This window comes from Dasypus novemcinctus, chromosome 20 (genome assembly GCF_030445035.2).
Source record: "Dasypus novemcinctus isolate mDasNov1 chromosome 20, mDasNov1.1.hap2, whole genome shotgun sequence".
NCBI classification, from domain to species: Eukaryota; Metazoa; Chordata; class Mammalia; order Cingulata; family Dasypodidae; genus Dasypus; species Dasypus novemcinctus.
The window spans coordinates 48201348-48215374 of NC_080692.1; the positions used below are offsets into that span (position 1 = coordinate 48201348).

General features: G+C 36.8%; 1 protein-coding gene across 3 annotated transcripts in view; it reads right to left on the bottom strand.

Annotated features, from left to right (window-relative positions):
* Nucleotides 1-14027, bottom strand: part of ITPR2 (inositol 1,4,5-trisphosphate receptor type 2) — a 480765-nt gene that overhangs the window by 371371 nt on the left and 95367 nt on the right. For all 3 annotated transcript variants that reach the window (XM_058282925.2, XM_058282926.2, XM_058282929.2), the window contains exons 3-8: nucleotides 13365-13480; nucleotides 12498-12584; nucleotides 10249-10407; nucleotides 4978-5076; nucleotides 4607-4690; nucleotides 4154-4300 (exon numbers count right to left, since the gene is read on the bottom strand). In XM_058282925.2, coding sequence (XP_058138908.1) covers nucleotides 4154-4300; nucleotides 4607-4690; nucleotides 4978-5076; nucleotides 10249-10407; nucleotides 12498-12584; nucleotides 13365-13480 — 692 coding nt within the window. The remainder of the gene's footprint in view (nucleotides 1-4153; nucleotides 4301-4606; nucleotides 4691-4977; nucleotides 5077-10248; nucleotides 10408-12497; nucleotides 12585-13364; nucleotides 13481-14027) is intronic.

Consider the following 14027-nt stretch of genomic DNA (forward strand, 5'->3'; position numbering starts at 1 on the left):
CTTTCCATGCCATAATAAGCACGGGTCACTCTAAAGCAGGGATTCGTAACCTTTTTTGTTCCACGGACCCCTTTGCCAGTCCAGTGAAAACAATGGACCCTTCTCAGAACATAATAGCAGGTAGTTTTATGACACTCAACATCGGTATGTCTTTAAATTAAATTTTAGGATTATTCAAAATTATGTTTTACAACTTTCCCATAATTTCAATACCTGATAACCCAACATGGTTCAACATCTGTTCAAATGGTCATTTATGACAAACATTTAGAAATTCAGGTTTCCCACGCATCCCTAAAACCATCCCCGCCATCCCTACCAACCTTTTTGCAGGCAGTTATCACTGCACTCAGAACATCCTAGATCAGAATAAAAATCATACTAAGCCCACACTACACTGTGTATTATTTAATAAATATATCACACTGGCACCAACACATCCCCACAAGAATAATGTTTTTTAAAATTTTCAATTCAAGCTCACGGACTCCCTGAAATCTTTCCAAGGACCCTTTAGGGGTCTATGGACCCCTGGTTAAGAACCCCTGATCTAGATGCATCTAAAGGCATTCCCATGAGAATAGAAAACTGGATTCACACAGCACACAACAATGAAATGTTCCACATCTGTGTATCTTTCAAATCTCCTATAGAAATTAACCGACCACAAATACAAACTGCTAATATTTTAGTGCAAAATCATACTAAAAGTTTTTTAACATCAAGTTATATGAGAGGTCTAATATTTTAAGAGAACTCCACTATAGAGAGAGAAAGCTAAAATGAATTAAAGACATTATCTCAAAATTATTGAATAATTTATTTGCTCTCTCCATGCTGACTGCCCACACATTTAGCTGCAAAGGCTTTCCGTGCCATGGTCCATTTACAGCAAACACTGTAACAGTAAAGTAAACATGAGAGAAGATTCAAAACCCTTTCAGCAGACTTATAGCTAAGACACAGGAAATTCAGAGAACTCGTATTTTACTAGCAAAGTTTAAAATAATATTTCCTATTATTGCCATTCCACGTATTTTTAAATATTGGGAGCAAAATGATAAGAAATTCATGGTATGAAAATGCACAATTTGAACATGTACTTATTTTGGAGCTGCCTGCTATTTTTCAGTCTTGCCCTGATATGCTACTCTTCCAAGAAGCCCACCTCACGACTTCCCTGCAGCCTCTTGTGCTATATCGTCTTTGGTGGACGCTGTTCTCCGCAGTCCTTTCTGACTTCTCATCACTTACTAAAGGACATGGTCTCCAATGTCCTTCCAACTACTAGCCACTGAATGTAAGCCTCAGTATACAGGGGGGTGGAAATAAGTAGTGAGGTTCTGAGGGGAGGAGGAGGGAGAAGAGGTGCGACCTGGGACATCTGCGGGCATTGGAATAGTACCGTACGATACTGCAATGATGGATGCAGGCCATTCAGTCAAAACCTATAAACAACTGTAAACCATAATGTAAGCTACAGACCATGGTTAGTAGCAATGCTTCAATGTGTTCATCAATTTTAACGAATGTACCACACTAATGAAAGACGTTGTTAATGGGGAAAACTGTGGGAGGGGAAGAGGCTGGGTGTATGGCAATCCCCCTGTATTTTCAATATAACATTTATGTAATCTAAAGCTTCTTTACTATATTTATTCTGAACCATGTCATAACATAGAGAATTATTTTGATGATACACTTATAAATAGGCTCAGCTCATTTGCATGACCACCAGACTTCCTCATTTTTTCTGTTTCAACCATCTGTAATTTGCTTTGTTATACCGATTTCAATTATGGTTATTTTGCCTTCTTTTTTTATTAAATACAAACAAGTCTGTCCTATTATTATGTCTCCTAATACCAATATTTCTTAGCAAAGGGCCCAAATTTACCTCTGCTCTTTCATTTTCCTGTACTTCTTGAACATAACATCTTCTGATTCTCTACTACCACTGCTCTCAAATCCAAATATACTCATGAAAGGTAAGTATAAATATTATATCTTTTAGAGTAAGCACTTACATACTGAAATACATATTATTTTATAATTTCCTTTTATTTCTTCTTTATATTAGAATTGTGGTATTATATTAATTTTTAAACATGACAATACTACCTATGAATTTCTTTTTAGTATTTTAAAGGGAATGGTACAAAATATATGATGAATGGGGGTGATGAGTATGAAAGGTCTGAGAACCACTGCTGCAGGCCAAGATGCCCCCTGCATCAAGGTACTCACCAGATGGTGGCTCATCCACAGGTGCCCATGTATACCTTATCTCCCACAACTTACAGAAAGCTTCTCTATAGAGAAACCCATACACCACATTTTCTTAATTACTCTACAATATTGGCACATTTAAAAAATAATTTCTGAACTAAAAGAAGAACAAATTCTTAACTATGGGTCTCCAGATTCCAAAAGAAATGGCATTTCCAGAAGAAATAAATTCTCTCCTCAGTGATTGTGTCGTTCTAATACTATCTTCAGTTAAAGCAAGTCCTTCCGCTCCATCTTAACTCCAGTGTACATGGCCTTCAGTCTGAGCAGTCTACAACATTTTACGAACTTTTAAGTAAAACCACTACATGCCTTATTAATGTATGGTTGTTCATATCCTATGGTTGCATATATATGTATGTATGTATATATGCAAAACCTGTAGATACATATACACATCCACACATGCAAATGCAGAGAGAGAGGAAGGGAAGGTCCCCACAGAGAAATAGGTAGAGAAGTAACATTCTTTCAAATTGGTCACAGCAGCAAAGGGGCACAAAATTATTCTGTTTTATGCCATTTGATCCAGCAATTTTGTAACTATGAGTATATTCAGAAGAACTGAAAGCAAGGACATGAACTAACATTTACACACTGATGTTCAAAGCAGCATTATTCACAACTGCTGAAGTATGGAAACAGCCCAAATATCCATCAACTGATGAATGGATAAACAAAATGTGGTATACAAATACAATGGAATATTATTCAGCTGTGAGAAGGAAATTGGGATGCATATGACAACATGGAGGAGCCTAGAGGACATTATGTTGAGTGAAATTAGCCAGACACAAAAGGTCAAATATTGTCTGGTCCCACTAATACGAACTAAATATGAGTAAACTCACTCTAGGTAAACTCTAGAGTATAGGTTACTAGGAGATGGAATGGGGGTTGAAAATGGGAGCTGATGCTCAAAGTACGCAGAAATTTTAATGCAGTTTATTGCAAAAGTATGAAGTGACTAGAAATAGTAACACATTATACTAAGTATAACACTGCTGATTTATAAATGTGATTGTGGCTGAAAGGGGTAGTGTGTGAATATAAATGTCAATTGAAAGAAAGCTAGAGGATAATCTAGGGACTATAACAGTGATTTCAGTGATGGATGAAGATTTGTGTATAAATATAAGAATATAAATATAAGAATGCTCTTCTTTTACAAAGTGTTAATATGGTGATACATGGGAAAATTACAACTAACAGGAATATTGCAATATTTTTGCATCAATGGCAAAGAAGATAATAAGGAGAAACAATGTGGGGTATATGGGGATATGGGATTTTTCCTTTTGGAGTAATGAAAACATTCTAAACTTGACTGAGGTGATGACAGCACAATTCTGTCATGAAAATGAGAGCCACTGGGTGTACTGTACACTTTGAATAGATTGCACAAAGCATGGAACTGTGTAACACAGAGCTGGGAGATGTAACAGAACTATGAGAATGTTCTCTCATAAACTATAACAAATGTATAATACTAATGCAGGGTGTTAATAATTGGATGGGTTGGGGGGGAAATACACCAAATGTAAGATATGGGCTATAGTTTGACAATGCTCTTTTGTAGTTTATAACAAATGTTTCACAACAATGCAAAGTGTTGGTGGTGGGGAGATGTATGGGAGCCTTGTATGATGATACGCATGTTTGTTTTATAAGTTCACAACTTACACTTTACACTCATTGTTTATTTATTGCATATATGAATGATATACTTCAATAATATTTTATCTTAAACGAAAAAAATTGTTTTATAGGTACGTCATAAATGAAGCCTGTAACATTAAAACATTCAGCCTAGTAAATCTTATCTTTGTGATGTATTTAGTAAAAGTCAGACACATCTACATACCTCTATTTCCCAGAGTGCTTTAGAACTAGTAGCAGAAGTGGCTGACTGACGCAAGGTTGTACGAAGGAAAATGTGCTGTTTTTTCTCATATTCATCACAAGTCAAAAACTTCTCTTGCTCCGCATGAAATAATCTAACAACATCACCCTAGAAAAACAGGCCAAGACACACTGTATTTTCAACAAAATTCTGAATGAACACACATAAGAAGCAGGTGCCTCTTTCTAGGTTTGATATTCTGGCACTTCTGCTAGCTACTTGGCTTTCACTGATTTTTACACATTTCATAATATTGAAGGGGGAAGGTCTCAGTGAAACATAGTGAGTATTGAGGTTTGTAGTCACAATGCTAAATTATGAAAACCAGTGAATATATAAGCAGGTTTTGATGTAGAAGTTCAGTAAATTTACCTTCAGTTCTTACAGCAAATATTCTATGTAGCACGTACTTACCCCTTTTAGTACATCCTCTCGGTAGGAACTATATTTCATAAATAAAGTGATTTTCCAGCTAGTGTTGCAATTAACAGCATTCACCTATTAATGAAGAAATGTTAAGAGTTATAAGGCTACGGATTGCATTCCATACTAGAAAATACTGCTTCAACTAGCAAAAAGAAAAAAGGACAACGTTGAACAATGAAGTACATATAACAATACAAAAATCTTCAAATGACCATCTGAAATAGCCATATTGAATCATTATGTACATGTAACCTGGGAATATTAATTAGCATTATTATGGGGATTAAATGAAAGAAACTAAATGACTTTTTTTCTCCCATGAGAAAACCCACAAATTCATCCTCTTCCCTTGAACATACCTCTTTACACCCTGGGTTATCGAGAAGCTGGATGCTGCTTGCGTGCAGTGGCTGCCCCGCATTCACTGGCATCAAAACAACTTTATCCCCAACGACAATCTAGGAATCAAAAATAAATAACTGAGGCGCTGCGAGGACCTCTAAGGCTACATCTGGAGCTTACAAAAACTGCACAGAAGCCCTTGTGGTTGACCTGACACTTGTTACCTTTATCCTCTGTACAAATATAAGTTCAACTTTTTTCTCTTTGAGGTGAAATATCTTCTAATAAATGACCATATAACCATGGCTAATAGTACCTCTGAGTCTGGATTCATAGAGGTAGTGTAGCCTCCAATTTTGGTTAGAGTCTTCTTATACAAAGTCCATGAACAGGCCATTGTCCCCCCCACACACAAGGTGTTAGGCCAAAGCTCAGCAGAAAGATAGAGTAAATGCATCTGCCTCAAAAACCCAATCTAACTGTATGTTCGAACCACTTCAAGCACCAGCAGAAAATAGTTTACATCTCTATGGAATGAAAGACAAGTCCAGTAAATTTGATTTTTCCCCATTTTCAGAAATGTAATCAAATATTCTAATGACATCTGGATTCAGGAAATGCAGAAATAAGTTATTACCTTGTGGAAATATGCTTACTATTTGGTCCTTAGGCATCTGGCTCAGTCTTATCTTAAACATCAAAAAAATAATATTGCTACTTAAATCCAGTATTCATTTCTAAAAACTAAAATTAAAAGAAGTATGCTTTAGAGAAATAAATCTGAATTGAGTTTTATTTATGCTATCTTTAACAATGTCCACCTTATCTTCAAGTATTTTTACTCATAACTCAAATTGTGGGGGAATGAAATTATGCTTTCTGAATGGATAATAATGAATTTTACAGTTACTAAAGTTATGTTGCTAAGTTCCACTGGAGAATTAATACTGTACTAACTACAGTCTCAAGCACAGAATTGCTGAAAATCTCAGAAATGAAAACCAAAATTGTCCCTTTGCATATTTCATACCAACTGAATACTGGAATGATTAGTTTGACAGATAACTAAAAAACAAATTAGGCCTCAGGCAATAGGAATAAACAGAACTCTATTTCCCTGTATCTCAACCTAAACCAAGACTCAAGTAATTGTACATCTTCAAAATAAAATCATCCGTTTTATGGATTATACACAGCAGTCCACATTCACATGTGCCACTGTTGTTACAAACTATGCCTGGAGGGTCAAAGCTGGTGGTGAAGACTCCAGCTCACTTGATGGAGGGGGGCAGGCTGTTTACAGGACTGGTCTCCATTCGTCACTCTAATTTCTGATATGGTGACTCACAGTGAATCGCCTTGGAAACACTGTACACTGACAAGGAAAGATCACCAAGAAGCAGTGTTAAGGGAAAGGGGGGGGGGCAGAGCAGGTGCACAGCATGCTGTCTTATACATAAAAAGGGAGGGGGGAAATAGGACTGCAGGCATAAAGAAATCCTTCGAGGGGTTAACTCTGGAAGAGGGAACTGGAATTGGACCAGTGGAAAAAGAGTGAGAGACTTTTCACTTTGTATCTGTGAATCATTTTCTATCTTTGAACCACGAATTGGTAGCTATTTTTAAAATTAAATCACAACCAAAAACAAATAAAATTCAATATGGCATAAGCATATTTCCAACACCAATACCACCGTCCAAAAAAAAACACAGAGCACTATTTATTGTACATGATAACAGGCAGCCCAAGTCTCATAGCCATAGAGATGTCTGACTAAGTAGATATACTATAAATTACTGGTTTAGTGGGGAATTTGATGCTACATTGTCACATCTGATCTTCCAGTTTCTTACAGAAATTGGGTTTGTTGTGCTATTTCATTATCTGTACCATATGCAAAAATGATGCCATGTAAGTTACTAAATGTAATGATATATTTTAGCTATGTCCTTCCAATTAAAAAAAAATACCTTTGGCTCCACATATTTTCACTGCTATGTCTTAATCCAGTTCACTACAGTTATCTGTAAGCTTTGGGCCAATCCATATTATATTTACTTCCAAACACTATATATAAAGTCATCTATATCTTTTCCAAACCCCATATATAAAGTCTTCTATATTTTTTAAGCCTTCTTTTATATCTGTAAGGCTTTGGGCCAATCCATGTTATTTTTACTTCCAAACACCATATATAAAGTCTTCTATATTAGCCACATAAAAGAAATGTTTCTTGGTGTCTATTAAACAGCTTCTAGAAGTTCATGAGAACAGTACTCATAAGCAGAGTCTAACTTTTCTCTACTCACCCAGGTCCTCAAGTCTTGTTCTCAACAATGGTTACTTTGACTAACCAAGCTGAATAAAACTTGCAAATGAAGTGGACAAGAATCATATGAAGTAAAAAGAACAGTAAGAGGTGCAAGAATACAAGGGTTTGCAAGAAATAGTCCCTGTTCTCATGGAATTCACACCTATTAGATAATTTGGTATATAAAAAACTTAATAATATTCTCAGAAGAGTGCAGCTTGGATCTGATCCACTGATGGGGTCAACACTTTCTGAGAAGCTGTAGTTTTATAAAGTCATTTTCTGCCATAACCTAGGATCAGCCAGAATATCCATTCTGCTAAACAAACATCTAAAAAAATTGCAATTTCAGAAGCACTTCTGTGGACTCTGTGTAACAGCCATGCAGGATTCTAGCCGGGATTTTGCTCAAAATGGTGAGCAATATACTGCTCTTAGCAGCTACCCTTCTTTTGACCTGGTACCTGGTACAGTGAAAAGAACACTGTGGTAGAAACCAAAATACCAGGGATCTAGTCCCACCTCTGCGAGAAATCCAAGGTTGTTAGATTTTTGCAAAATCTACTTGCTATTTATAGAAGCTCTTTTGCCAAGAGGTAAAATTTTCTCATGACCACCATACTAATTGGAAGCATATTTTTTGGCTTTACCTCACTTTTGAAATCTACCATCAAGGTAAAGAACTAATGTCTTCCTAAATCAAAACTGAAAATGAAAAATGAACTACTCAATCATAAGAAGGTAAATGAATTTGATATATTTATGTGCTCTTGGCATGGCCATACCCAGTGGCTTTCTAACTATTCCTTCCTATAAAGCAGAAAGTTGAAACTCCATGAATCTATTTTGTTTCCCACAACTCTCTATTCCATGATTCTGTAAGACATAGCACAAAGGTGCTTCTAAGTAGTAGGGACTGTTAACTTTTGAGAATATGAGCATCTTTCTCCCCAGGCTTGTATCAGCCTCATTCTTGCATCTTATTTGGGTCACAGAACATCTTGTTGGCTACTTACAAGCCAAATCATAACATAACTAATTGTTAAATAGCACAATGTAATTTTAAAGTCTTCTGAATTTAATTCCTCTTCTTACTTGAATATGCTTTTAAAGAAAGTCAGTAGTAACTGAACAAACTACAAAGCGACAATATTTCCAGTTGTCTTCAAATACAGTAGGTTTGTACTTTAGAAAAAAAATGCTGCTTATTCCTGGGAAGAAAATGAGGACTACAATGCAATTATATATGTGGAAAATAAAGGGCTGTAGAAATGTTTATACTTTCATAACCTTAATCACATACAAAAGCTACATAGTGGTGAGCTACAACAGTGAACTATTTAAGCAAAAAGCAGTGTGGAAGGTTGTTTTAGCCATGCTTTATAGAACACATTTATGTAAAGAGGACTTCTATATTGCATTTAACAATGACATTGTCCATTTTGACTGAGACAAAGCATTTGGGTGGTGGTTTGTTGTTGTTTTTTCAGTAAAACTAATTATTTGAAATAGTTCGTTACAGTCAACTCTCTGGTGACTCTGAAAATGCATTTGGGAGCAGGTAAAGAAAACAATAAATTTTTAAAATTCACAGTTAATCTAAAGGTCTCAATGGATCCACTCGTTTCACCGCACTACTTCAGAGCTTGGGGCTCAGGTTCTGTTTGTTTTGGATGTTTGCTTTTCATTGACCACCTACAGAGGTAGGGGAAGGAAACAAGCATTCCACTAAAGGGCATCCAAGAACAGGGGTTGTTCTCAAACTGCATCATCAGCCCCCGGATAGTTGAGAGTTGGTTGTAATTAACTACCTCCTGAACTTAAAATAGGAATCATGCTCACAGCACACATCACTTGATGCCCCACCCCCCAAAAAAAGAGTAGGACTGATTTTTTAAGACTTAAAGTGCATTACATTCCTGCATGCCATGCTTTTCTCAAACCTTACCTAAGAAGGATATCACCAGATAATTAGTAACCAAATTAAACCATGAAGCTTGCATCCTGTGGAACTGAATCTGTACTGCAAAATTCCCTGGAAAAATAGATTCACTATAAAAATAAGACATCTCTAATACAAGAAATATCTAAACATTATACTAAAAAATGTAATCAAAGTATTGATTGAGAATACTCTGGCAGATTAATTATACTTTCATATTGTTTTGAATGCATAATATTAATTAAGGAAAAAACCTCAACTATTTTTCTTGATCATTTAGCTCAATATTTGTAAGGTGTTCTATTTAGGAAAGATATTCAGTATTTGGCGTCAACCAGCACTTATTAAGCATCACCCATGTGGCAGGGACTATTACCCATGCTTGATGGATATCAAACTATCATCCTATTGAATCCTTATATCTAATTTTTATTAGACTCTACTCTGAGAAGTAGCAGAAATTATTTTAGCAACTGCTAAAGTTCACATGAAATAAAATACACACATATTCCACATGTATTTTAAGTATAATTGTCATCAGTTGTCACCAGAGATCAGATGCCAATCAACAGCCCCTCATACATCACACATCTGTTAAGATGTACAGACTGTAGCCAGATGGCCATAGCGCCGGTATGACTCCCTATCGTGTTTCAGTGTGTTAATGCAAGGGGTAGACACGGTTTCCTAAGGACAGTTCTTTCTCCTTACAGTCAAGTTCCCTCCTGATTAGGCAAAGTTGCAAACTCTGGTTCTCTTTCAAAACCCTCAGCAAATATTAAGGGTACATAAACTCTTTCATACAAACTTCAACTGGAAGATAATTTAAATGAATCTGAACTTTGTCTTTTTATGATTTCTGAGGACAGGTGTACCATAAATAGATGTTTTTAATCTTTTAAAGATATTAATATAAAAATAATGTGTTGATTGAACCTGTATTTCCTGTCTTTCATTTTCTGGAGTCTCTCACTAATCAGGTATTATTTTCTTTACACGCCTACTTTTTCTCTCTTAATTTTATATTTACATACATTGTCACCCTCACTTCTCAGCTTCCAGAAGGGATGAATATAAAACCAAGAGCCTTCGTTTCCTGCAGCATCCAAGGACACTCGCATGGCATTCTTCTCCAGTAGAGCAGGTAATCTCTTGTTGACAGTCAGGTATTTGTTGCTTTTTATATGCAGTAGCTGTAAGGAAAAGACATGGATTACCACCATTCTTCTTTATCTCCTCTGCTAATTTCATTTACACATTCATATTTGTATCATGTAGCTGCATAACAAGGTTTGAAGCGGAGGCTGAAAAGCATCTGCTTTATCCTCCCCACTCACCATCTTTCTGTGCTGACTTCTTCGTCCTCTTTCAGTTCCTCCTCACCACCCTCCACCCCAATTCTGCTTCACACTCAAGTGGGCACATGAGGAAAACAAACCAGGGGACATCTCTGAACGACTTCCATCCACTGATAAATAACAGAACGAACCCAGGCTTTCCAGGGGAGACCTGGAGTTTCTTCCAGTCCACATCCTTCCCCAATTCCGTAGAGCAAAGAAAGAGAATAAACTAAAGAAACTGCAACAACGTACCAACCCACTCGATTAGCAACCATCCCTGCCCACTGACCACCCTATCCTTCCTCCGTGACTTAGAAAGCTGTGTGCCCCCAACGGGCTCTCAAACTTCCACGAGAGGATGTTGGCTCTACCCTCACCTCAGACAAATGGAGAGGCACAGTTTCTTAGATATTTTGGATTCCATGGTCCAAATTCTGGCAACATTATTCTTCTACATAAGGAAAAACAAAACAAAGCAACCCCCTTTCTAAATTATCACTGCCAATTCAAAAGAGGAAGGTCCCATTAATATCTAAAGCGTAAGAAGGAAATTATCTCAGACTACAAAACGGGCAGCTATTTCATTAAAAACAATCAGCTTTTCGAAAAGTCCACTATTACATCCGTGGTTCTCATTTTACCACGAGCCACTGAAAACCCTCATGGACACGACCCCACTCCTTTAGGTCTACTTGGGCTAGAGCACAAGGCTTGGCCCCTAACTGACCACACAAACATTTACAGTTCAGGTCCTTGACAAAGAACATCAGCTCCACTGGCTGCCACTTAACACTTAACAAAAGGTGGTTGAGAGAAAAAGTATTTATGGCCGATCGCCCAAGGGTGGTGAGACCCCCCACAGCACAATTCCTCCTTTCTCTGTCGACAGAGGAAGGTGGACATTCAAGGAGCCGCAAACCCAGCCGAGAACTGCCTTGTGCTCTGGCATTTTGCCTCTGCCTATAACAAAACATCAGGGGATATTATTTTTAAAAACAGCCCTATGAAACAGCTCATTGTAGTGTTGATGGTAAGGAAGTCGTTAAGGCTATTGTTCACTAAATTAAACAGTGTCCTCTTTCTGAGCACTCATCAGAGAAACATCTCTTTAGCCTCGCTCTGGGCACAGCTGTGCTTCTAGACCTCTGACTGAGTGTATGCCGTGGACCTCATCTGTGAATGCTATAACATATCACGCCTCCCTGGTAGCTAAGTGGGCACCTACAAGAGTGAGCCGAAGCTTTACCGGACTTCATAGCATGGATTGTACAAACATGCCTCATCCCTGGTTTCACCTTATTTATCCAATCATTATTTTCCCTTTGACCTAGTTGCTTTACTTACTTCCATTTTATCTCATTATGTGGCATGTACTTTTGAAGATGCCTTACATTCTTTTTGAAACAAGGTAGGGCATATACTAACAAATAACCAAGTAAAAAGCTAAAAAGATCTAAATGAAGCACAAGAAAGGACTATAGCTGAGATAAACTGTAGTGTGAATATTTATTGAAATGGTAGCACTTTTAATAACTCGAGGACGATTTCCCTCTAAAAGCACAATTTGAAAACGTTCCTCTCTTCAAAAAGGAAAGCATAGAGGATCATATGTTGAGCATTGTTCCCAATAATCCTAGAGGACTATTTTGTTACAGTCCATTAGAAATCATGCTACCCTACCCTCTTCCTTTTGATGTAATAACAATATACACTTGTGTACACCTCTAGATATGTTCTCTTCTTCATGTGTACACACCAGACTTACTCCCCAAGAGAGTAGTGTGCTGAACACCGACTGAACATATCACAATATCTATAATTCACACCAAAGAATAGTCTATTGCACCTCAAAACTGTAATGCAGTTTGGCATTCCTACCAAATATAAATTACCTATCAAATAGTCACCTCTTTTAAGAGAAAGTAAATATGTTAGAGACTTACCTGTATAACATTACTGTATTTCACAATTTCTCCCAAAAGTTTCTTATTCTCTGATTCATTTTGTTTTTGTTCCAGTTCCGCAGCATGCTATAAAATGATTATCAAATATTCAGTATGGAAACATAATAAACAGAGTTCAATATTGACAAGGAAATAAATATGCATTTTTTAGGAACAAAAAAAACAACCATGAATAAGAGGCCAGTGGCTTTACTCTTGGTTCTTGAGGAAGTGAGGAACAATAATTAAATGATTATAATGAAGTGTGATAATTATCTGAATATAATGCTGAATTGTGGCAAAAATGTTTTGGACCAATTTCATGTTGGAAACTGCAGAAAAGTACTAGGCTCTTTGGTCTCATAAAATTACTTTAACAAGGAAAACTGCTAGAAGATCCAACCAGGTTAATAGGTAAATTTCAAAAGTCTTGAAATACAGACTCAATTCTGAAAATAACAAGAATTTCAATGACACACAAATTAAGGTATATTAGATTTACACTTGGCCAAATCAGAAACAAGATAATTTTCAATTTTTCCCATAGTTCCTTGGGAAAAAATAAGCACTATGTCAAGTAAAACATAAATGGCTTTGATATTCCTACAGATTTCAGTTTGATGTGAAGCTTTGAATCAGTTTGGCACACCCTAAACCACAGCAGGAGGAAAGTGTTAACTACCTGCCAGGAAATAAGTAGTCACACCCTGTAACTTAAAAATCCACTGCACTGCCAATACTTGCTACATCGATTCTAAATTTCTATGTACTAGGTGAAACTGTAAAGCTAGAAAGCCACGAATACATATTTTGCTATTGTTGCACTTAACCTATTCTCAACCAGACAATGGGAGCCCTAGTTTTTACCTGCAATTTCTTCAGCAAGGCAGCTTCTGTGTGGCTCCCTTGTTTAGCTTGCTTGGCTTTCCAATACTGCTTCTGTGCAGAATATCGGTTCATAGGGCACACCTTGAAAAGGCAGTCTACGATAGACCAACAAACAAAAACAGTGTAACTAAGGCTAATTGCAGTTATTAGATTTCCCTTGTAGACTAGTATTTACAAATCTTGGAATAGCTGGACATAAAGAACATTCAAGGACATCTTGTCCATCCTCCAGTCAGTTCTTGAATTCCCTCTACATAACATCCTTGCAAAAAATTATTTAGACTCGGTTAAAAGCTCCTCTCTTCATTAAACATTTTTATAGGATGGTATAGCCAGTGTAATTTATTAAGAAATCAAACCAGTATCATCATTGTATTCTAAAGTACTTAATTATCAGGGGTACCTGGACTTTGAAAGTGAATAGAATGAAGCCTTTGCCTGCCTTATCTGACCTTCCACAGTTACTTATTCATGATATGAATCTTTGACAGTCAAGTGATAAAGGAAGTTGACCATTTTGTTCATCCACTCCCCAAGTCTCCAGAAACCTGGGGTGAACACAATGTGGAAATCTGAGAGGTAGTGTGGTAACAGTGGGAGGGTAAAGCGAAAACTAACCTGACTCTACCACTATATATCAAG